The 25,893-nt window shown below is 52.3% G+C and overlaps 1 protein-coding gene across 2 annotated transcripts in view; it reads right to left on the bottom strand.

Annotated features, from left to right (window-relative positions):
* The window catches only part of ASTN2 (astrotactin 2), a 331,851-nt gene extending 306,625 nt beyond the window's left edge, over positions 1-25,226 (bottom strand). For both annotated transcript variants that reach the window (XM_061476701.1, XM_061476705.1), the window contains exon 1: positions 24,896-25,226. In XM_061476701.1, coding sequence (XP_061332685.1) covers positions 24,896-25,226 — 331 coding nt within the window. The remainder of the gene's footprint in view (positions 1-24,895) is intronic.
* Between the last annotated feature and the right edge of the window lie 667 nt (positions 25,227-25,893).

Genomic DNA, 25,893 nt, shown 5'->3' with positions numbered 1-25,893 from the left:
AAATACAACATCCCATAGTCCATTGAATCCATTAGCTTACTTATCAATGTGAGATTAATTATTCCAGTTCACAGGATATTTGGTTATTTCTTAATGCTCCAACTACCACACTCGAAAGAGCTGAGATGCTCTTGCCTTGGCTCACTGGATTAGCTGCTCCTCATGGTCACTGCCAGCTTTTAAGACACAAGCAAATGCCACCTCTGGGCTCATAAATAAAATGACAAAGAGCAAATCAAACCCCATTTCAGGAGCATCTGCTGATGCCTGAGCCAATGTGGTCCCTTGTGCAGGCCCGTCCCAGGGAGGAGAGTGGGATGCAATCCAACCCTCACCAATGACTCTAAGAGTATAAGCAAATGTACCTTGCATTTGGGTTTCTGCTGCCAGATTTTAATAGGAAAAGGGAGGAGAGGGACACAAGAGGGAGGGAAGGAGCACACAAAAGGGGGAATACAAGAAATCACAGACATTTTGTTCCCGAATCCTCCAAACGTGACTCACTTTGCTCTATTGTGACAAAGTGAAACGCCTCTGAGGAGTTCATTTCACGTCTCATCCATTCTCTGAATAATGGGAAAATCCCTCTTTGTTTCTCTAAGATATCAGCATGCCTGACGCACCACTCACACCCGCTTCCATTAGACATAATGGAACGAGATTGTCTCAGAAGTTGTTTTCAATTGCTTGAGTGCATCCTTCATTTAAGGAAACAAGAATATATGAGCTGCTCTAGCCCGGCCGATGTGAGGATGCGATCTTTAAGTTGAAGTCAGGGCCATTTGCTTCATGGCATTGGCATGGGAAGAGGGTTGGTCCTTCAATTCACCATCTCCAGGACTGGGTTAACCAAGAGGCTTAGCCATGCTCCTACCAGCACAAATACATGTGTGAAACCAGAGGTCAAGCTGTCTTATGGCAAACAGTCCCCTCTCCCTATGCGTCAAGCTTGAGTGCTCCTACTACACGCTGAAGCCTTGAGATGCTACGCTGTGTGCTGTGCCATGCTGAGCAAGGATGCTGTGGGACGCACCAGGGATGCCCGTGTTTCCCAGGCCATTGACCTGGTTTCCCAGTACATCTCATCATGCTGTTATGCAGCACATAATAGAGACAGAGGGTGCAGGAACACACCAAAACCTCAATGGGTAAAAGAAAAGCCCGTTTATCTGCTAAGGAAAGCAGATCCCCCAGGAATGCATGTTCTAGCTGGCTGCCTACAATTCACCTTGACTTCACGGGACAAAAGGAAGTTTGAAAGCCTTGGAGACAAACCAGGCTGCCTTAAAGACACTGCCTGTGATAAGGATGTTGTTAACACTGCTCACATTGCTTCCGCATTCAGAAGGACCCGATGGGGCTTAGTGGGGGGGGAGAACGATGTATCACAGCAGCCAGGTTTTGAGGTTTGTGTTTCTAATTGACTGCCACCTTGAGATAGTTCCTCTTCCCGGCATGGGAGAACAAAAAACATCACCATAAGGCAAGCAGCATCTTGAGCCTATCAGATCCTTTCAGCAAAGCATCAGCTTGAAGCCTCCACCACACCAGTGCTTAAAGCAAAGCACGTGCCTGAGCTGCGAGCCTGAAAGGGGACCCCTGCTCCCAGAGCAAATTCACACCAATGCTTGCTCTGTGCTTAGGACACGACAGCGATTCCCCCTGGCCATGCTGCACGCTGGGGACTTCAGGCCTTTCAAGTTTAACAGGTTTTAGGTTTTCCCCTTGGAGAAAGCATGCGATGCAAGCATGAGCAGAGCACAAAACCCCTCCCTGAGCACAGAGCCACTTTCAAGCTGTTCTTCCCCTACAAGTATTCATTTTCTTTTCAGATTCACTTCCCCAGCCCTGTGGGAAGGATCATAGCAACTGACAACAGCCAGACCAAAGCCAGCAGCCAGCAGTGCTGGACACAGAGAAGTGAGGCTCTCAAAGGGACGTGATGGTCCCAGGGCTCTGCCTCAGCCACTATCAGCTCCCTGTGCCCAAAACTATATCTCAGCCCTATGGCAGCCTCCAGATAGATGAGCTGTGGGCCACACTGCATCATTTTCTCCCTAGTGTTGGCACCCAGCCTTCCCTCTATAGCTTCTCCTGGCCCGGTTTCAACAGCAATAGGTTTTATTATTATGCCTTGCTGCCCTGATTCTCTCCACACTCAATCTGCTATTGACACATTGACCCTCTCCTGCTTTCCCTAGCCCTGGGCAGGCACAGGCAGCACTTGGTCACCTGCCTGCATGAAATGGGAGTTGGGGGCAGGAGAAGCATCCTCCTGGTCCTGCAGCATCCTCATGGACACAGCCCTGCAGGAGAGTAAAGGCTGGGAAGTTTCTGACGGGAGCCGAAAGGAGTGGAGATGGTGAAGAAAAGGAAAGCCAAGGAAAGCAAAACTGATGCAGCACAAAGAAAATGAAGGGTCAGGGGAAGAGAAAGAAGAGAGCAAAAGCAGCAGAAATTCAGCTGATGGGGTATGAAATGTGATGCAGACACATGGCGATAAAGCAGCTGCATGGCACCAGGACAAGGCAGCGGCTGGGAACCCTCCCAGCTCCAGGTCTCACCAGTGCAGCCCTGCCTGGCTCCTGGTCACCTTCTCACAGCATTGCTGAGACACGCAGAAGAGCATCAGGGATAGAGGACTGCGAAGGCTCATTTCTACTTTCTCTTCTGGCTTTCCCTGGTCACACAGGCTGGGTAGAGGGAGTTGTTGCCCCACTTATTTCTCCCAAATAAGTGACTTTCTCCTAGAAGACTGACCTCAAAGGCAGCATTACAGCTCCAAGTGCTATGTCCATCTGCCTCAGGCTGCAAGCCACCTGGGACAGGAGCCTGGCAGCACCCTCATTTTGCCTTCAACCAGAGACTTCCACCCCTCCACATGGAAGAGGGATGCAGATGCACAAGCAGCATCCCTAACCCATAGCCCCTGCTGGCGCTGGCTGTCCCCAGAAGTCACCTCTTCTGCTCCTGTTACCTTTGCCATCCCAACCCACCCCTTCACAAGTCTTCTTCACAGAGGGCTTGCAAACAACCTTGCCAAGGTGAGAGGGAGGGGATCAGTGCCAGCAAGGCCCAAGGGGCTCCAAAGAGGAGGAGGAAGACAGCACTGGCTTGCAGCTGCCTGCTGAACACAATGAGGAGACAGAGAATGGCCTGTGATTACAATTTGAAGGGCTTCTATGCACTGAAAGGGAACTGATTCAATTGTGCCTCGACTCTTGAGAAGCTGTCAGCAATCAAGGCGTTCCCCTCGCTACAATCATCAGAGGCAGGGTACGAGTGAGAGCAGCAGAAAGTATAGCTTAGGTGATGGCAAGGTACAGCAGTGCGGCTTATTCAGCAGCTGTGATTTCCTTTCCCATCAACATCCAATGGAGGGAGCATCAGGGAGACCAGAGAGACAGAGGAGATGATGGTTTGCAAAATGATGCTCTGGCAAATCCTGTTTACCCCAAGACCTGCCAAGCCACAGACCTCCAAGACTGGAAGAGGAGGAGTTGCTGCAGCAGATGAATTTGTGATGCAGGTTTCGTGACCACTTGTTCTCATGGGCTCCCGTGCCTGCACCACATTGTCCTGGGCTTGGACTGTTCACAGGCAGCAGCTCCATCCCAAGCAGCTTCTGAATCTCAATTCCTTTCCTGGATGCAATAACTTGCGTAAAATTCTAGCTCAACCTCCTCACCCTGTGTGCACCCAACAGCAAGTCCAGCACCCATCCCTGCATTTGGAATTAGAACAAATGAACACAGAGCTGCAGCTTTCACACCACAAGTTCAAGACCCAAAGCACTGAAAGTCACTTTTAACACCTCACTGCAAAGCTCAGATCAGGCCAAGAAAACTTTAATGCAGGCAAGCTACAAAACCCCTCCAGTCCTTCCCTAGAGCCCCCACTATTCATGGGCAGCCCAAGTACTCATGGGGTGCATTTGGAAGGGAAGGTGATGAAGCAGATGCTGTGGAGCTGGTGGGCACCAAAGACATGTAATACCACCCCCTGTGCATGCCTGCAGTCCCAGGGCACCAGCAGCAGGTTGGAGCTGCCCAAAGCCACTCATGCACAAAACTCTATTTGCACACTGAAGGCAACCTCGAGAAGATTCCAGCTTTGGGGACTGCAAGAGAATGGATTCATTACATAAAGATTAGACATTAAGAAGCTCTTCCCTGTGAGGGTGCTGAGGCGCTGGCACAGGGTGCCCAGAGAAGCTGTGGCTGCCCCATCCCTGGCAGTGTTCAAGGGCAGGTTGGACACAGGGGCTTGGAGCAAGCTGCTCTAGTGGAAGGTGTCCCAGCCCATGGCACGGGTTGGAACAGGATGAGCTTTAAGGTCCCTGCCAACATAAACCAGGCTGGGATTCTATGAAAATGCAGCCCTGCAATGCCTGCTGGAAGTGAGCAAAATGCACTACACGCATGCTGGTAGGAAGAAGCTATCCTATTATCCCAGGAGATTATAATTACCTCATTTGCCTATTAAAAGGATACTGTGACAATATTAAAGTTAGGATGCTTTGATTATTTGCTAAAAATGATGTGGTTGCAATCAAGTGAAAGGCTGTAATGCAGCCATAGCAATAGTGCTAGTAATTTGTGTAACCAAGGACAATCATTATTCATGTATCAGCCAACGTGTTTAAATATGATTTTTCACACACATACGTATATATGTGTATGTATATATATAGGTTGATGGGCAACATGGGCTCAATTTCCCCTCCTCTGAGAGCTCTGAAGCATCTTTCTTCATTAGCAGAGCACGAGACGTGTCGCCTCAGCAGGAGGCTGTCTCCTGCATAGCCTCATCCGCACCCTGCCAAATGGATGCCGAAGATAAAGTCCCCCATCAGTTGATGACAACCTGTACTACTCAAGAAGAAGAATCAATTGAGCCCTACAGCAAAGGGGACAGGGAATAACGAGATTTCCCCTTCTCTACAAGCCCATATTGAGGTTAGTAGCCCTTCCACCCTGAGATTACCCAGGAAAACACCCTGGACTCTTCCTTACAAGGCTTCTGTAGCTCTGCTCCTTGGCTTTAAACTCTATTTGCAACACAGAGCCCACCCTGTGAGGTTTCTTTTCTTCTAAACAATAAAAGAAATAGGCTCATACATTTTTACTTGGCATTGCCCTCAGAAAATGGAAACCTGATTACTTATTCCTTGCAATCCCGAATTACCCCTGCCAGGCCAGACACGGTGAATAAATCCTTGCTTCTACAGATACTCTCTCCATTATAAGTGCACGATGGGACCAGCATCCCATTGACCCAAGGACACTGGGAGCACCGGCGGCAACCTCTTTGGTCTGTGCCATTGCCACCCAGGCAACAAACACTTCCAGGAGGGATTAACGTGAGAGCTCAGCAGGATGATGCATCTCCCCAGCTGAGAGAAGCCTTTGGGAGCACACACACAAAAGCTCAATTTCCTTCTCCACTGTGCCATTTAACCTTGCAGAAAGGAATGAAAGGATGGGGGAGAAGGAGGAGGGATGCAGGGGAGCATGGATGCTGCTGTTCAAAGACATCCCTCCCGTGTCCTGAGAAGTCTGGGAAGAAGCTTGCTTTATCTGTAGGAAGCAGAAAAGAGCAATATCATGGCCTGTTGTAGCCTTCCAGCAGCCGGGTATGGGAGAAGGCTTCCACCTGAGCAGCTCTATCACAAGCCAGCCATTCCCAAGGACACAGGCAGGGATGAGGGACAACAGCAATCACACATTGGGACCCCCCCACCTGACAGTGGCCAGCTTTTTTCTTCATTTAGGGATTTGGGCTTCATCTTCAGGCTGAATATAGGTAATTGCAGCTTCCAGCTGCTGGCTACAGTGATGCCCAAGCCTGCAATTGCAGGGCTTTGCTCTCAATAGCTATATTTTCCCAAGTACATAGAGCTGGCCACCCAATGTTATTTATCCCCAAGCTTTTACACAGGGAAAGGCCAAAGCCACATGCGTAGGTTTCTTTTACCATGCAAGAAAGAGAACAGCAATTCCCAAGCACAGAAGAACAGACCCAACACTGCTGTCTGCAGGGACCCAGCTCATACATGGCTCTCCCCATCTTATGGGGGTGAGCATCTCCAGGAAAACAATGTCTCTCCACGTTAAACAAGCCATCAGAAAACCTACATCAGATGCAGAGGATGAGGCTGCTCAGTAGCTGTAGGTACCTGCGCATCCTGGCACTGAGCTCATCTCAGTCCTTCAGACGTGTAAAGCTCGGATGCGGAGCTGTCCCCAACACCAACACAATTCCCACAGTATCCACCAAGCCCTAAACTCCGTGCAAAAACAGCTCCAGTGTAATTTAGCACAATTATTTCGTATTTAAAAAGCAAAAGACCAAGGCTGCAGGACCACAGAGCTAAATACCAACCTGCAGGAGAGTAGGAACTTCACTCAGAGTCTAATTAACGGGTCAGCCAATATAAGAAGCCAGGAAAGTATAATCTCAATAGGTCAAGGCAACGCAACTTCCTTAAGGGATGGTGGAAAAGAGGCATGCTAAGTAACCTGGCAGTATTATCTGCAAAAGAAAGCCTTTAAAATAGATGAAGGTGATTTAAAGGGTCTAATTTCAGAGGATTTTCAAAGAGCTTATGATAAAAGTGCTTCAGAAAAGATTAAGGCAAGTAAATGGCTGCCCAGTAAGGGGCAGAGCCAGGCAGGGATTACAGCTGGTGAAGCAAAAGGAAACAGAGAGTGGTTCCCAATTGAAAAGAGGTGGATGGGAGCTAATTGCATTATGGAAATGCTGCAAGATGCAGAGAGCAAGTCGCAGTTTGCTGAGGATCTTGGGGGGTTGCAGCTATGAGGGCCGAGCATCCCGGTTGGATTCATTGCACACAATGGGAGATGAGGATGAAATTCTGGTTAGGTGAGTAAACAAACATGTTGTGCACACCAGAGGCAGGTGGATGCATGAATTAACCACACTGATTCTGTATTTTGGTGGATTTGCCTGGAGGATCAAGTGCGAGATGGGTTGGGGCAATCCCCAGCACAAACACAGGCTGGGCACAGGCTGGACTGAGAGCAGCCCTGGGGGACAGGCCAAGGGGAATGGCTTTAACCTGCCAGAGGGGAGACTGAGACGAGCTCTTAGGCAGAAGCTCTTCTCTGTGAGGGTGCTGAGGCGCTGGCACAGGGTGCCCAGAGAAGCTGTGGCTGCCCCATCCCTGGCAGTGTTCAAGGCCAGGTTGGACACAGGGGCTTGGAGCAAGCTGCTCTAGTGGAAGGGGTCCCTGCCCGTGGCAGGGGTTGGAGCTGGAGGAGCTTTAAGGTCCCTTCAGCACAAACCATTCTATGATGCATTTTGGGAAGGTGTTTGGAGGGGCCTGCCAGCTCATGCAAGCAAATGAAATTGAAGGGAAGCTGGTTCAGTGCTTTTCATTAACAACCATGGGGGCGGGGGGGGGAGGGAGGATGTAATTCCCAAGGCTAAGGTAAAATAAGAAACAATAAATATAGAACCAATAGTTTTGTTCATTCAAAGCCAACACAGAGTAAATCAATCACACTCTGCTCCCCCATGGCATGAGGACGCATCACTGAACAACACTCATCACTCCCTGTTGGTGATTTCCCATCTCGCCCGTTCTAGGAAAGCCTTATCCAGCCCCAGGGCCGTGCCAGGCAATGCAGCCTCCCTGTCCCATCCCACAGGCTTCCCAGCGTTGCAAAACACCGGGAGTGATGCACTTCACTAACGACACCATGAGAGACAAATCAGTCCTTGGGCAATTGAAGATCCTGCCGCGTTTCTCAGGGACCCAGGAGGGTGCCACATTAGCAGCCTCTGTATACCTACGGAGAAGCTGTTCAACCAAAACTTGGGGAGAAACCCAGAGACAGAAAGTGTCCAGCTTCCCAGGGGGTATGCAGTAGGGATTACTAATGGCATCAATCAGAAAGCCAGTTGAGCTTCATACACCCGCTAGCTCGTGGCACTTCTTTGCCAGCATCTCTAACGGCATTTAACAGTAGGAGCACTCTTCCAACAAATCCCAAGCAATGCACTTCATTCCTGTGTACAGAAAAACACTGGGGTTGAGATGGCTCATGCCTCTGCGCAGCCACTTGGCCAAGAAGTGATGGTACATACTGACAGCCACCTGCACAGCCTGCATCCCTCCATGAGCCCTGTGTTCTGTATGGCACCAGGGACATCTTGCTCACGCACCATGAGGCCAGAAGGAACAGTGAAGACCAGGCTATTTGACTCTAGACTGTTGCCTAAGCAGGTAAAACCAGCAATGCCACATCTCCATGTATAAAATGAACATCTCTTTAAAGCCCTTGCAAATAAACTCCCAGCTAACCCCCTCAAATCAGACAAACCAGTGCAGAGATGAGGAATTTCACCCCACACATTAATCCTCACTGCAGGTGCATCCCCCAGGCTCTGCAGCATGGATGCTTCTAGAAACAACACAGAAGTTATATGGGACAAAAGCATCAGCATTTAGCCTGAGCATGGACTTGAGTCTGCTTTACACCCCAGAAGCATCGCTGGGTACCAGCACAGAGCTCTGTGGTGGGGACTGGGAAGAGACAGCCACTTACTGGATCTAACTGGAAGAGGGAGAAAGTCAATACTCCACAGGGGCCCCGTCAACTGGAGCATCCCAGCAGCGAGCAGGAACCAAAGCAGCTGGGGCCAGCACATCCTCACCCCCTGCTTCATCCTAACAAAGACACAAGTGATATTCAGAAGGGAACATCTTTGACAACTCCCTGAATCCCCCTCTCAGCCAGAGCCAGCAAACTATGCAATGGTCAAATTGACGCCTCCGTGCGTGTCCAGCATCTGCTGCCTCTGCAAACACAGCAAGGGAAAGCCCCTTCAAATGGGATTTCTTCCCACTGGGGTTTTTTCCTCCGGTACAAATCTATTTGAACAGAAGATAAAGCATCTGCAGTTTGACTGAGGTTGTATTCAGAGAAAGCTCTGGCTCAGAAATAATTGCTGCTTGCTATAATTGGTGAGATGCAGGAAGGGACTCGATACAAGTGGAGTCTGGTGCAATTTTGGGAGATTTGTTACGCTTAGCTCACTTCTATCAATTTCAGTGGCTCAGACGCTTCTGACCTGTTGCTCGGCTTATTGTGAAAATGGCTTTTATTTACTGCACTTCCATTAAAAGATGAAATCCATGCATAGGGCTCACAGGGCAGAAAATCACAGTTTACGTCTCAGCTTATCTCCCTTCAGCGGCCCCAGCTCATTTTTGCCCTGGCTCGCTCCCAGCTGCTATAAAAAAGTCTTCCTGAGCAGTGTTTCGAGTAGCCAAGGCCACTTCCAGCCCACAGGGCAGGAGGTGCATTTGGATTTTAAGGGAATGGTCTGTGCTGCAGTCATCACATCAGCCCAGGCGGGGAGGATGGGGAAGGATGGAGGGGACGGGGATGCTGTGGCACAGGCAGGCTCTCAGCTCCCAACGCACAGGACACCACTGGTCCCTTTGCAGCACACAGACCCTGCTGTGCTCACAACCACCCTTCAAACCCCAGCCAGTGCTGTTCTGCTGCTGGGTTATCAGCTCCCACTGCCTGCAACCTAAGCAGATGGACGAGCCAAACGCTGTGGTCCTGGAGTGCAGGATCCTGCTCTCCTGCATCTCTGGAGCTTCCCTTGATGCAGCTCCAAGCCCCACTCACTGCAGCGCAGGCATCACTGGTGAGGAAGCAGGCTCAGCACCTCTTTCTCCACCAATTCCCTTCCTGTACTGCTCAGACACCAGAGCCCTTCTCCCCAGAGCTGTGGCTGGCAGCACACGCAGCCAGGGCATCAGTGAGAACAGAGCAAGCAGCAATGGGACATAGGTGCCTCCTTCTGTGCCAGCTCTTGCTTTGCATGGCAGACAACACCAGGCACACGGAACCTGGTTTAATGGACGGTATCCCTGCCCGTGACAGGGGATTAGAACTGGATGAGCTTTAAGGTCCCTTCCAACCCAAACCATGCCATGATTCTATGATACGGTGCCAGTGAGGGAGCTCTGGCATGCAGGCAGCCCAAGCTCTCCTGTCCTCATGAGAGGCCATTTGAACACCAGACACATCATCTCCAAGGGCAGCTGGAGATGGTCCCCAGCATCAGCGTGGGGTTGCCAAGGTTACCTCCTCGGCTGCCTAATTAGAGAAGCTGTCACTCTCATAGAGATCAGGAGATGCTTGCGCACGTGGGGGAGAGCAGGGGAACTTTCAAGCGTGCGGATCATTTTTAGTACCCTAAAGCAGAAAGAAAACCCCAACTCCTAAGAGGAAAACACATTACAGCCATCAGACTTCGACAGCAGCATCCTGCCCTGCCGCTGCCCAGCCGTGGGATGAGCTGTCAGCTATAGAAGTGCATGGGGCAGCTGCTATTCCAGATGGAGAGAAGCAGATCCGGGTCTGTTCCATTTCTGGCTCTGTGCTCCCACTGGTCTCCTTTCTCTGCACCATCAGCCCACCGGCAGGGTATCAGGGAAGGAGCAGAGAGGGTCTGCCCCTCCCTCCCATTTCCACACAGGAATTTCACACCACCTTGATAATGCAAACAGGGAGCCTCTCCAGGCTCTTGCGAACAGTGTGTAAGGAAGATGTACAGAGAAGCGTGCTCACTCAGTCAAGGTCATTCCACAAGTAAAGAGCAAAGCCAGGAATCCCAGAACAACTCAAATGCCTGTGTTCTCCACCAGATGAATCCACACGCTCGTGTGTGCTTCCTTTAGCTGCAAAGATCACAGAGGGAAGCTCTTCCCTCCACCACAGCCAAGAGATGTTCGCACCTCCTCAAACCAGATCCCGAATCCCATACACAAGGCCAGGAACCAAGCGGGGAGCATGGAACAAGAGGCAACAAGAAACACACCACCTCAAAACAGCTTGGGAGAGCCTCTCCTTCCTTTGGGAAACACCAGAGCACGGCACTTACATCCCCCATATGGTGCCCCTTTATGCAGCCTGCTCTGAGCACCTTCCTGCCCACCCTCTTCCATGATGTAGGTAGAGTAAGCCCATCCAGAGCTAACACTCAGATTTTGGGGAGCTGGGCCCCAGGAACCCAGGGCTGTCCCATCCAGCGGTCGGACCCTTTGGAGAAGCCATAAACCCCATCCCTTCCCTGTGGCCTGGCCTTCAAGGAAGGGGAGCAGCGTTGTTCCTGGATGGTAGCACTGCTGGGAGTGCCTGTGCTGATCAGGGAAGTTGAAGAGCAGCAGGATAAAGAAGCAGATGCAGCCAAAAATGCAAAGAGATCCCTGGAGCTGGAGCAGTCGCCAAGTTCCTCCCTAACACTTCAAGACTCCCACTCATCCTCCCCAAGGGCTTGTCAGACTCACATGGCAAAAAATACATGCTCCCCACCTACCCGAGCCCAAAGAGAAGAGACCCTTAAATAAATGTGGAATCCAGGGCTGGCAGGGAGACAAAGCTGGGGGTGGAAGAGGAATTTTGGGTGTCTATTTTCTACCAAAGGAACTGCCTGACAGCTCTTCTGCAGCAGACCAGGGCTCGTGGCCCTGTAACTCGCACAGCCCCCTCAGACATTGCTTTTCTCCTGGGTATCTGAGAGCGTGAAATGGAAACCAGAGCTCAGCAGGAATAAAACCTCCCACCACTGCAAGCTGGGGCATTTAGGTGATCATGGAAGGGAAAACCCCAAGACAAGGTGGGTGGTGAGCACCCAATGTGATGCTTGCCATCCTGGCTGAGAGGAGATGCAGGCAGCCAGCTTAGCACAGCCCCACCAGCCACCCAGCACACCTTCTGGTGCACTGCAGCTTCATGGGGTGCAAGGGCTACTCAGGAGGCAACAAAAGCAAGGTTGGGCTGAGGGACCACAGCTTGATCCAGCGAGACGCAACGTTGGGATGTGGGAGACAGTCACCCGTGAGAAAGCTGCTGCATGTTATGCAGAGCCTTGGGTGACATGAGGTCTACTGTGAGGTGTCCCAACCCATGGCAGGGGGTTGGAACTGGATGATCTTAAGGTCCTTTCCAACCCAAACCATACTATGTTTCTATGCTGGACACAGCATCACCTACATGACAGCCAAAGCCAGCAGCACCTCAAAGTGCCTTCCCCAGCCCTCAGGGATGGCCACGTTTGATTCTGGCCAGGGAAAGTCCTGTTGAGAGCTGCCTTTCATGCAAACTTTATTATTCTTTTCTTCTTCTTCTAACAGAATGTGTCAATTTAAGGTGGTAAAATCACTTTAATCTTCAAAACAGTGTCACGACTCCCCTTCAGCATCTTCATAACAATGCTGCGAGATTGGCTTCAAAACAACTTCCCAAACTTAATGTTCACACATACGCTGAACTTTTAAGCTCAGAACTAAGGGCTGCAATGAAACTGGAACAAGCTGCTCTCTTGAATAAAGACAAGTTTTCCTTTCATCTAGTGCTAATTAACAGAAGCATCCCTCCCTCTGTGCCAGCCCCTGGTCAGTACTACCATGTCCCTGAGACCTCAAAGAGAAACCTCCCTCTTCCCTGCGCACCACACAACACAGCATCCCCAGCAGCAGAGGAGACTTCCTAAAGAGGCCAATGTTATGGGGATGCAGGAGCCCCTCGGGAGCCTCTGCTGGGACCCTTCCAGCTCGGTCAGAACACACTGATGCTGATTGCAGCTATGTGCAACCAAGCATCCTGTGGGAACGCAGGAGCAAACCTCCATGAGATGGCTCAAGGGACCCGAGCCATATTCCTCACCTTGTGCTGGCCACAACAGCAGAAGCTGTCAGACAGGACGGATCTTAGCACCCATCAGGACACCATTCTACAGTTATATATGTTAGATATAGTGAAGAAGTTCTTCCCTGTGAGGGTGCTGAGGCACTGGCACAGGGTGCCCAGAGAAGCTGTGGCTGCCCCATCCCTGGCAGTGTTCAAGGCCAGGTTGGACACAGGGGCTTGGAGCAAGCTGCTCCAGTGGAAGGGGTCCCTGCCCGTGGCAGGGGTTGGAGCTGGAGAAGCTTTAAGGTCCCTTCCAACACAAACCATTCTCTGATTCTCCTCGCCCAACCTTTCCCTCTAACCTAGTTCATGCCAGGAATAAGAATCTCCCTGGGCAGCTCCCAGACTGCTGCACACATTTGCATAGAGTTGGAAGAACGGGAGCAGGGAGCAGGCAGAGCAAACGCTGCATGGCCATTACCAGCCAAATTAAAGCTGTAGTGTGCTCCCCAGCCAGGCCCAGAGCACCTCTGCTCTCGCCCAGGTCTCACCTGCCCTGCAGCTGCCAGAGCCGAGGCGAGAAGCACCACTACAAATAACAGCTTTCCTTGAATCTAAATTCTCCCTCCACCCAGCAACAGCAAAAGGAGGAGAATATTAACTCCTGCTGGTTTGCCCTGAGGTGCCTTCAGAGCAGTTTTGTACAGAGATGATCAGAACAAGCAGTGATTAAAAACCACAGCCCCACATCCACGGCAAACCCTTGCCTTTCGAGCTACGGCAGCAATAACATCACCTTCCTCCCTTAACCCGCTCCATGGGTGGGGATAGGGAGCTGCTGGCCCACATCAGCTCCCTGCAAGGGAGAACATGCAGAATACAAGGAGATTTGGGACACCATTCCCAAGGAAGTGTCCACAGAGTTGCGGACCAAGCATCCATGGACAAGTTTGCATCATTCCTGCTGGAGAGAGACTCTGGAGGCCCAGGTGTACTAAAATACCAGTTTCATATCCCAAACCAGGCGAGAAGCCTGCAAAGCAGCAGGGAACATGGGTTTAGGGAGGACATACAGCCAGGAGATGCCAAAGGACTTGATGGTCTTAAAGGTCTTTTCCAACCTAGCCGATTCTATGAAAGGGAAGGCTCTCACAAGGCTCAGCTTTTCCTCAGCATCCACTACAACCCCCCAGTATCTCACCCCAGCACAGCCCAGGCGGGAGGAGTGCTGCAAACAGGATTTTCTCCTCCTGTTTTGCCTTTAAGAGGCTCATTGCAACACGCTGTAAAACCCCTCATCAGCAAGGAGGGAAAAGGTTTTACAACAGTGTTTAAAGCAAGCCCAGGCAGCGGAGAAAACCTCCCCCAGCACGCACAGCTTTGGCCAGCGCACGCACTCGGAGGGACGGGAAGAGAAGCATTCCCACACCTCCAGCCCATGCAGCATTCTGCCCACATCCCAGCTCTGGTCCCACACACTGGGCCATGGCGTGGTAAGGAACAGCTTGTCAGCCTAGGAGCAACGGCGGTTGCGACTAAAGCAGAATCACATCGGGTACAAGGAGCAGCATCTCTTGCAAACCACTGCTCCAGCAAGACCCCGCGCTGGCTACGAGCAGCCCCTACAGGCAGCGGCCCCAACCTCCCTCCAGGAGCACTGGAGAATGGATTTCCTCCTCCGAGGCAGCAGGAGGCAAGGAGCATGGTGAGGACAACTGTGCTGCTGGCCTGGGAGAGTAAAGGAAGGAGGAAGCCGGTGCTGGACGGGATAAGATGTGAAGCAATGCAATGGAGTTCGTGTCTTCCAGAAGCTCCGGTTTCTGGAGCTGTGTTAAAAGGCAAGGCTGGTGCTATATCATTAAATATACTCCTAGCCCCTCTGATCATGCTCAGACAAAATAAAGCCAGGCTGATGTGGCTGCTGATCCAGGACAAGGCACAAAACTGCAGCAACAACAGTAAGAACGACCATAAAACTCCATTACCTTTCTGATATTCAATCAATAACGAAGGCATTATTATCCAGGATCCATGAAATAGGCTGGCAACACCACATCCCATTCCTAGTGGCCTTAGGAATCATCTCAATGGGGCTAAGGGAAGGAGGCAAAGCTAAAGCTCAGGGCAGAGCATGAGAAGGCTTGGAGCCTCCAATGCCAGAGTAAATGGATGCAAAAGCTGGTGTGCTTTCAGGGTGCCCCTTCTCCATCCCAGGGTGCCCACAGCAATTCCCATACTCAAACGTGACAAAATAACCTCCCTCACACACCTTATCCCCTTCATACTCGAGGACCCCAGCCTGGCAGGCACCTCAGCCCTGTGGTCACCCCACATCCTGCATCCCCTGTGCACCAGGATGTTCTTAATGGGAACACGTAACGGCTGCTTCTGATTTTACAGTTTGTTTATAGCATACATTTGAGGAGCTACACAGGGTGGGAAAATACATCCCATAAACAAACTGCTAAACAAAACAGGCTAAGTGTGTACCACTCCAAACAAAAATAGACTCCAGCTAACCTCCGCTTTTCAAGCATATGCCTCTGATGACAGCTTCGTTTAGTGCCCCTTATCCCACTTCCAGTCTTGATTTTAAGGCTCTGCCAGCATCGACGGCAGCTTCCAACACCTCCCACTGCTCCCACAGCTCCAGGTAAGCCAAGAGCAGATGAAAATAAACCCAGTTGGAGCTGGACACCACCAGGAATGACCGAGGCAAAGGGCTGCGTGGCCCTGCTGAGCTCCCAGCATCAGCCCAGATGCTGCCAAAGGCTGTAAGACATGGACACGATGGGGACAGAAAGGGACATGGGGTGACAACAGACTTGCCCCCATGCCCATCAGCTGAACTCTGCCACCCTGCTGATGCTCAGGAGCCATTTCCCAAGCACTCCAACTTTATCATCCCTATTCCTGGGGCTGCACAGGGGGCACATTCCCCTGCAAATGCTTCTTCTGCCAAAGAGCCAAAGCTGTTGAAGCTGCGTGAAAGTAATTCCCTCCCACTGCCCCAGGAAGAATATTTCTTTGCATAACAGCTACACAGTTTTCCTTTTCCTCCTGAGAAACTCAGGCTTAGAAGAAAACACCTGGCACAGCCCTAGTCCAGGATCAGGCTTCATAAAGTCCCCCCTTGCAGGGGAAGCAGGGGGGAGACACACATGCTACTGCAGAGATTAGACTGCAGCCTTTCCTGATAACATTCAGTCACCCTGGCAGGCTGCAGCACACCGAGTTTGTAAAGCTCCTTGGGAATCCTTCAAGATGAAAGGTACAGTATGATACGGATGTATTATATCCATGGGCTTTGTTACAGCGCACATTTCCTCGCATGGTTTTATTGCTAGAACACAAAGTTCAGCTGAAGCCCAGGGGCTCTTCAGGTGACGAATGCAGCCCTGCAGCCCTCCTCCTGCTCCGCAGGGGATGAAAAATGCTGAAGCCCCAATGTGAATGTGGTAGAGGAGCAGGCAGCACCCTTCCAGCAACAGCAGGAAAGGACCTGCCTGCACAGATAAAGCTAATGTCATCACTGCTCAATGGGTTTTCGCCATATCTCACTCCCAAAGACACCCATCAGGCCCCCAAAATGCCACTGCTACGATCAGCTCCTCTGCAGCATCCCTCCTCTCCAGCCAGACCTATAGCCCAGCCTCCAGTCCCAAAGGCCATCCATCCCCATAGGGCCCATGAGTTAAGCCTACCTTAAGTGGTACCCACTGCCAGCATCCCCTGCGAGACCCCGAGCTGCCCACCCTGAGCACCTCCTCCAGACAGAAGATGATGGGAGGTGTTTGCCACATTCAGCGGGTGGCCCTGGGGCTGGAGGATCCCAGACCACACCAGAGCCTGGAGCAGCAACAGCCCCAGCCTGGTGTGGATGACACAGAAGAGAGGAAGGGGAAGGTGCATCCACCTTTTGGACCACCTTCCCTACATCTCACTCTTCTTGGGCACCTCGCTCTGTCCAGATTTCCTCAGGACATCAGAGACAGAGGAACAAGGATGCCAACAAGACTCAGAGAGGCCTGAAAAGAATCCCCTGGGCATGTCACGGGGCAGGAAAAGAGTTTAAACCTCTCTAACTTAAACAGATGAGAGATACAAAGGACAAGAAAGAAGTGTGATGGGGGTTGAAGGGAAAGGGACATCTCAGGATGTCCTAACAAGCCCCAGAGCTCTCCAGGGCCACCTCCAATGCTGAACCCACCACAGAGGTGACTGCTCAGAGGCAGCAAGCCAAGGTGAGGGGGTTTTCCACCTCCCTCCAACCACACAGAGCAGCCTGTGCAAGGCAGTGCTGAGTAACTGAGACCAAGGTGGGAACAACTGGGAGCATCCGGAGCCCTTTCACTTAGGGAAGCCCATCTGAGTGGGAAACTGCCCCAGAGAGCAGATCTCACTCAGTGCATGAGTGTTGGTTAGGCCAGGGCCATCAAATTCTACCCCAGCTCCCATCAGAGCAGCAGAAGCAATAGCAAGACGGCACGTGTGAGCAGAGAGGCTTTTCAGCCTCACACAGAGACCTGGTGCTCCGTGGTAGAACAGCATCAGGTCCTGGGCTGCAGAGAACATGCTCTGTTCCAGCCCTGCTCCAGCACACAAATTGCCCTCCTGTGTTTGCCATCCTGCTGACACAGGAGCATCGAGAAGCTGATGCTACCGAGCACTTGGCTAGAGGCAAAAGAAAATCATTTCCTATGCTGTTGCCAACTCCTATTTGCTGTCACTTGATCCCATATTTTAGGGATGTGCTGCACTCCCTGGAACGCCAATTGCTGGAAAACCAGAAAGAGCAGCAAGGGAAGGCTATGGGCTGTGAACAGCCTTGGGACAGACACAGCCGCGACTGCGGCAGCCGCAGGCACACTGCAATGCCAGCTCTGTTACGTGAGTGCTTGGGGTGGCCAGGGAGCCCAGGGCATGCAAGGATCCAGCACAGGAAAAGCCACCCTATTGCCCTATGGAGAGATGGAAGAGAGGGGAAAAGGAAAAAGAACCAAAGCCCCAGAGATATGGGCAAAGCTGAGTTACGGTGAGGATGCTCACGGCCAGCAGCAGGGCTGAGAGCAAACCTGGGGCTCCTGCACCCTGTTACGCAGTTGCAGGGTTATGGGCTTCACACCCCCAGTTAATCCATAAGGTCTTTGCAGCCAGGGCCCCTGCATCAGTATATCTGATCAGACCTGGAGGATGAAAGGTACCAAACAACCAGCCCATCCCCAAAGGCAGCTGGAGCCTGGCATCCCTTCTGTCACTGAAGGATGGGCAAGTGCAGCCACGCAATTTCTGCCTTGCAATTGCTGTCTCACTCCCGTGCCCTGGAAGAGCAGATGATGGTGTGTGCGAGGTGCTAGGCCCAGCGGGTCCCCTCTCCAGCACAGCAGCTCTCCTCTCCCTGCAGAGATGCACCACTAACCTTCACCAGCTCACCTCCCTGCCTGCGCCCTGCCCCTCGCTTCCCCTCTTCACAGGATCACTCCCATGCATATGCCTGGGAGCAACACCACCAGCTCAGTAATCTCCCTAAATACAGCAGTTACCAGGTGACTGGGGAAAAATCCCTTTTACTGCTGATGCTGCTAATGGAAAATTTCTCCCCTTTCGCTGCTGCTTTCAAACCCAGTTGTGGTTTCATCCAGACTTTGTCTTGCCCGGAGCAGGGAGAGGTAAAAGCGCAAAGGGAGAGTGCAAGACCAGTGGGGAACAGATAATGAGAAACAGAGGGGAACTCTGGTACTTCTGTCTTCCACACAGTGGCTCCAAGTCTTATCTGCCTCATCTTCTCTTAGGCAGTCACAACCCAGCCCCCTGCAAGGAATCCCTCCTTCCTCCCTGGACCACAGTGGGATAAGCAGGCTGGATGCGTTCAAAAGCAGCGCTTCTCGCATGGCGCACAGGGAAGATGCCCAAAGGGATCAATGGGCCAAAATCATTTACTCTGTGATTATTTTTCCCCAGGAGACAACCAGAAAGCCTCACCCAGTCAGTGCACTGCGGCAGCGATCACTGCTCATCCCCTCCACATGCCATTCTGCATCTTCAATACCATTAAGTGTCTCCATACTGTCTGGACACTAGAAACCTTAACTGCATTAGCGGAGACCCAAGCAGCAGCACAAGCATTCAATTCTTTTAAGTGGCACCATTTCTTAAGCTGGTTGTGCACAAGAATCATTTCTGCTCCATTCTGTCACCCACCCCACACATAGTGACAGGGCAAGACTGGGATGACTGGCTGAGGCTCATCATTCCTTATTTCAGATGGTTACAGCTGGAGGAGGACACTCCTGACACGCAGACGATGAAAGGCTTCAATCAAGGCATTTCTATTTTCTTCCCTTCTCCTTCCACTCTCCAACCACGCTCTGTAAGGCATTTTGGTGTGAAGGTAGGTGTTTCTCAAGCCACCTGCAACTGCTAACATATGTGTCGAGGTAGTGCAAGTTCTATACCTCGTTGTTCCCACAAGTGGCACCAATCCATTCGCTTCCTGTCCCACACCTGAACTCTTGTTGCACCAGGAAAGCCCAAGGGCTCAGCCCCATTTCACAGCCAGCCAACCCCACGCATCAGCAAGGCAGCACAAAGGCTCGTCCATCACACTGCTGGGTTCATGCTTTAAGGACTTGGGAAGGGAAAGGCAGCACGCTTTGGAGGTGATGTCCATGTGCATGGTGGCACTCGGTCACTCACCTCCCTATGCAAGCGCAAGCTCCTCACTTCATCATGGAGAACAGCACATTTTTTTGTCCCAGCAGAAGGGCAATGAGAGCCCCTGACACAGCAACACCAGGGAAAACCCACTGCCATCACACAGGAGGAAATGGGGAACAGAGGGATCCCCAGCTGCAGCCTCCTCCAGCTACTTCAGCCTGACAGTTCAGCTGCAGTAACGGGCTCCTCTCTCTATAGTTAATCTTCTGTTGCCACTAGCTGGTCAACACGGGTACTCATGGAAAGCAGCAGCTCCCCGCGTGCAGCCTGCCACTCACTCAGATTCCCAGCTTTAACTGGGATTTTCACCCCAGGAAACGCCAAAGACAAAGCAAAATCCCTGCAAATCCACACCCCGCTGTGCTGGACAAGCCACGTTCAACCTTGTCTTTGAGGAGGGAAATGGTCACCTGAGGACTGACCCATTTTCATGGGCATTTTGTGCCTACAGCTCTCTCCTACAGAGCTCACCTCTCCTGCAACAACAGCAGGACCCACATCACCGGCACATCCTCACCCCAAGCTGGGCTCTCCTTCCTTCCCTTCCCAACTACAAGAACCCAACAGCCTGGAATACACAAGCCATCACATAGCTTCATAGACAGAGGGGAGGAAACTACTACCAGAAGGCTTTCCCTCTTTCTACACCCTCCTCTGGGCCCTGGCCCAGACCCCACAGCCATGAGCAGATGTGGATGGACATGAAGGGGAAGGGAAGCAGCCCCTGCTGTCAGGGCTACATCCCCCCCCCCAGTCCCTATCCCAAGGAGCACCTCATCTTCACTGTACCACCTTGTTGAGTTTTTTGGTCTCTCTCTGCTTGCCTGGTGGGAGATGCAACTCTTTCCCCTTTGGAATACCTTGGAAACAACCAGGAAAAGAAAAATAATAATAACCCAACACCTGATTGATTGACTAAACCTCTGGCTGCATCAGCCCTTCAAGTCTAGCAGGAGGCAGTTAATAGAAAAGGGAGATGTTGAAACCAAACTCTGCTCATTGGCTTCTCTCTGCAGAAACACCCCAGTTTTCAGATGTCATGCCCTGATGAGGGGAGTCTCAAACCAGCCACGCTCCCTCTCCACTACCCACATGATGCTGCTCCACACCTCATGGACCACCTCCAGCCAGAGGAGGATGCTTCTGAATAGTGGCATTAAAAGCATCACGCGCACCCAGGTGACCCCTCTGCCTCTCCACCCCACAGGGTGGCAGAACCCTGCTCGAGTGCTTTCAGACAACACAGTAAACTCAATCCACAGGGAACTAAGGGCTTCCTCTTGTTTAAATGCCCTAAAGAGGGGGAGAAGTTTAGGTTACAAGATGGCTTTGGGAAAAGTTAAGAAAGATAAAAGTGGCAGCGAACTGCAGAGGAGCTGTGTGGCTTCGGGAGGTGGGGGTTAACCATCATCAAGGGCCACGCTGGGACACCAGTAATGAAGATGCACAAGCCCCTTTACTGACAACCACCGAAACAAAGCACCTGGTAGCACTGCAGCTGCCTGTCACACAGCATCCATTAAAGCCATTTATGAGAAGTGTGTAGTAAACTGTTCTTATGCAAGCTACTACCGGGTAAGAGCAGTGGTGAAAATTCGTCTGCCTCTTTCCCTCTCTCTCCTCTATATATATCTGCTCACACATAGACAGAGCTCATCTAAATTAGCTCGGAAGCTAACTGCTTCATTCCCTGAATTGCACTTAAGGCAGGCTACGCTGCTGGTGGAGCAGCTATTGTACAGAACACATGGCTGCTGACTAAATCAAGATACATACCTTAGAGAGACCTCATTGTACAAGAATAAAGTCAATGATAGGCTGCACCATTTGCCAGCGTAACACTAGAAGAATTAGAGGAGGGGAAAAAAAAAGGCCACAAAGCATCAGTTGCATCCAAGGTTAAGGAAAGGGCAGGATGCTTTTTCAGGAAAGGGGATGCAGAGCGATTCATAACACACCAGTGGCAAAGTTACATTTGTCATTTCCTGCCACCACTGTGTTGTGCTGGGTGATTTTATAGCAAGGGAACTGGGGGTAGGGGGAGAAACATCCTTCTTGCCTCCAACGCAAGGGAGCAAAAATAAACCCAGGCGTAGGAAACAGAGAAACACCCCAGTGAAGAAGGCACGGGGAGCAAACCCGCGCTGCCCCGAGCCGCGTAAGCAGCAGGTCCATGCATCCGGGAAGGATGCAACAAGGAAACAAAGTTTTCCACCTCTGTTAGGGGAGGATGAAGCCATTCCCTCCTGGGCCCCCCCGTCTGCTTGCAGGAGGCTGTGTGCAGGGGGGGTGCAGGCAGGGAGGGCTCCCGGCAGAGCAGATGCTGCTGGTGGAGCATCTCCAGGCTCCCACCACCCCCTAGTGGGCTCCCGCACGCTTTCCACATGCATCCCGCATGCATCCCACACGCTTGCCAGGACCCACGGCTCACAAGGGTGAGCAAAGGGATGCTGCTCCAAGTGTGCCATGGGGCCAGGGGCTGGCTGCTTTCGGATGTCCTAGTGTTGCCTTTCTCCTTTCACCCCACTCACGCAGTGGCTCCTGCAGACCAGGTAGGGATGCAACCCTGGAAGCTCCCTCACTGTGTGCTTACACTGAGGCGAATGGACTCATATTGCCAGGGTACAGAGAAAGTTGCTTCCTCCCTAGAGGAATCCTTTAAGAAGGACACAGGGCATGTGCATCAGCAACCGACTCAGAGCATCCAGCTCCCCAGCCTGCTTTAACCTGGTCTGTCCTTAACAAGAACCAGCAGCAGATGTGGCACTCAGGGACATGGTTCAGTGAAGGACTTGGCAGTGTTCGCTTTCCAGTTGGACTCGATGATCTTTTCCAACCTACACGATTTCATGACTCCAAGTTTCACACTGCTGCAGACACAGCTCTGGCACCTGCCAGCCTTTAGCTACAGATCCTTTGTGTTAAGGGAGGGATGAGATGCATGAGAACCACCCCAGCACCAGGGGATTTACTAAGCCAAGACTTGCTGAGCAGGCCCAGAACTATAGAGCACCTGGCTTAAACACAGCTCATTGCTTAAACCACCTCATCACCACCCAGCAAGGCAAGGCTTTATTTTGTGCTTCCTGGCCTGGAAAGACTTCTGAGCCCTGCAGAATAGGGTGGCCTCGATTTATTCTCAACTTATTTCACTTCAGAGTCTACTTCATCAGCACCAGCTCTGCCTCCTTTATGCTTTTCTTTCTAAAGTCCCTCCAAGATGCCATCCAGGGCAGCTGTAGGAGCTCCTCCTACCCCATCCTCACCCCCCGCCCCCAAGAGGCCAGAACAGGGTCCGTGCTAGCAGCAAGAGCCTGCACTCGCAGACATTTAGGAGCCCTCAAGACATTGCAATCAGCAGGACATCAGCTCTTCCTAAACTCAGGCCCTGACAGACACTGAACATTCAGCAACACACGTAAACACATATAAGCATCAGAAATCAGGTAACAATGGAAGATTCCGACAAAGAGAAGCCCCTGCTTAAAACAAACCCTGCCCCAAGTCACTCCAAAGACATTCAGCCTCCCACATGTAAAGTGATTTTCACCTCCCAGAGCCCCATTACAAGGTGGCAGCAGCCCTCGGGCTCCCAGCTGCTGCTGAACTTAGAAAGGATGCAGGGGTTAGAAACCGCTACAGCAAACTCCAGCCTTCCTCCTGCCTTCGAAAGCAGCAATCCTCCAAAGCACTCACCCAGAAAAGAGTTAACAGCGAGGCAGCCTCAGTTGCCACACCAGGAGATGGGAAGAAATGCAACAGATTTGAAATATCAGAGCATCCACAGCAATTCATGAGCTAGACCTTGGGGAAGGACAAGTGTTGTAGCTTCTCTGGAGGCAACGTGCTGATTAATTTCAGGACTGTGATGAAGCCATCCCACCATGGGCAAAGCTTCCATTTATCTTCCAATCTGCCTGATGCCTGTGGGCTCAGGGAAACAGGAGGGGACGTTTGGGGTCTTTTCGTCATGAAAGGGCAGCAAAAAAGCCACAGTTTGGCACAAGACATGCTGCATATTCAAGAGTATGCACACAACCAATATGCCAGGCAAGCAAAAGGGAATATTTTAGACCAAGACGTGGTCCTCTTACTGGCAGTCACTCACAGAAGTAGGATTTGCTACAGAAGCTCATGTCTCTGATCTATCAAGACTGATTTCTCTCCTCCAACTCGAGCTGTTAACTAAGCTACACGCAGAGGGGTTCCTTTGCCTTCTGCACGCCATTCACACCCTGTCCCTGAAGAAACCCTACCCTCATCTGAAAACTCAACTCCTTGAACCATGAAACTTCCTGTTACTTTTAATCACTGGAAAGTAAAAGTCATCCCTACTGCACCAAACCTGATGCTTCACTTTTTATGCCTTAGAATTGACTGGTTTGTATGGGGTTTTTGCAGTTGACCAACCATGTCTAAAGAAGCCACACTGCAAAGCCAGAACCCAAGGAGCACCGTCAACTTATGTATTATAGGTGCTTGATACAAGAAAGCTTCACAGAGGGTAAAACAACACGACTGGGAGGCACTAAGAGTCATTTCCCTGCCCTGGCACATTGCACCCAGTGTAAAGCTGTTACCTCCGCAAGGTACGGGAAGGGAGCAGGGGCACACCTCAACACACAGATGCACGCAGGGTGATGCCCTGGAAAGCACAACCCTGAGGTGTCCAGCAGTATCTCAGACCCAAACTTAAGCAGGTACCCCAGTTATCCCTGCTTCAGACACCACAAAGCAAGGAAGCGCGGATAAACGAGACAAAACCTTCGGTGACCTGGCAGAGTAAACAGCACCCTGTCCATACAGCACTCCGCACCGTTCCCTTGGAGGGTCCCCAGCCTGATTCAGGTTTGGAAAAGGCTGAAAGTGCCACGCAGCAGCTCGGGCACCAGGTCGAGACACCAGGATCCGACGTCAAGATGAAAGTACGACACCAGAATTATTCCTAGTCCCATCCCCCTCGCCACAAAAGCTGAAATAGGAGGAAAGTCTGCAGGCGTTCGCTACAGACCCAGGCGCTGGAGTTGTGCGTGAAGCAAGAGCCAGCTCCGAGAACCGAGACGAAAGCGTTTATAAAATCAGGCTCTGGTTGATAAAAACCAGCCTCTGCCGTCCTCCCAAGCTCGGGGTACCTCCTGCAGAGCTACGCGTCCAAGTTGGAGCCCCAGAGGCAGCACCCATCACTTTACACCCTGAGCGAGATGCTTGACTCCCAGGGCTCTCGGGAGGCAGCAGCCCTCAGGCCCTGCTAAAAAATCCCTCCCCAGCAGGAAATAAACCCCAAACCAACCCGGGTGCAGCAAGGGCAGGGTTACAGAGCTCCAAACCCCCAGCAGGCTGCCGGCGGTGAGGGGATGGGGAACAGAAACCCCACTGTACAGCTCGGAGCCGGCTGCCCGCCCGGGGATGCTCCGGTACCGGTGACGGTGCGGGATGGGGTGGGGGGGAACCATCGGGATAGGGAACACACTGTCGGGACGGTGCGGGACTTGGGTGCCTACCGAGGGTGAAGAAGGGCAGCTCGGTGTTGTCCAGGTCATCCTGCACAGCGACGCGGCCGGGCAGCTCGCTGCGGACGAAGAGCAGCAGGCGGGAATCGGCGGCGGCAGCAGCGGCGGCGGCGGCAGCGGGCGGCGGGGCCCCGCTCCAGCTGATATCGTTCTCACGGAGCACCGGCAGCGTGGACACCGTGACCGTCTTCACACGGCAGGGACCGGGGGGCTCCCGCGACGACGCTGCCGCCGCCGCCGCCGCTCCGGGCCCGCCGCGCATCAGCACCGGCAGCAGCAGCAGTACCAGCGGTGCGGCGGCGAGGCGGTGCGGGGCGGCCATGCCGGGCCGGAGCCAGGCGCTAGAGCCGCGGCGAGGGGAGGCGAGCGGAGCCGGGCGCACTGAGCCGCCCCAGCCCGCCGCCGCCGCCGCCGCCCGGCTCCGCTCCGCCTCCCGCTCCGCCCCGCCGCCGCTCCCCGGACGCGGACCCGGCGCCGCTGAGCCCCGCGGTGCCCCCCGTGCCTCTTCCCTCCTTCGCTGCTCAGCGAATCCAGCCTTTTCCCTGCCTATCCCACCGCCAGGCACCCGCGGGCTGACCCTCGCAGGCAGCACTGAGAGGTGCCTCCTCTAAGCTTTAACTAGTTACTGCCCTTTCCCAAGGGAACAAGCACCTCCCGAGCGCAGGGCGCTAGGAGATGGTTGGCAGCCACAAGCCTGGAGCACACAAGGTGGTGGCTTACAGCAACGAGTATTTTGACCTGGTCTTCAAGAGAAAGTGGTTAAACGGGAGCTAGAGGGGTAAATGAGGCTGAGATCTGATCAAGTTCCTATATCCATCCATCCCCCAGTGTCACATGAGGGCTGAAGTTGGTGCTTAAAGACAAACCAGGCGAGCTCCACCACCCTGATTTTAGCTCAGGCTCTGCCTTAAGCCACCACAAAGCCAAATGGCCCTTCCAAGCTGGAATGATGAGGATTCTTTAGGAGGCAAACCCAGTCCCTGCAGGCT

This window comes from Pezoporus flaviventris, unplaced genomic scaffold, assembly GCF_033815535.1.
Source record: "Pezoporus flaviventris isolate CSIRO_AGI_PZ_B2104156 unplaced genomic scaffold, CSIRO_AGI_Pfla_v1 ptg000097l, whole genome shotgun sequence".
NCBI lineage: Eukaryota > Metazoa > Chordata > Aves > Psittaciformes > Psittacidae > Pezoporus > Pezoporus flaviventris.
The sequence above is the reverse complement of the archived record's forward strand: the minus strand, read 5'-3'. Positions and strand labels throughout refer to the sequence as shown.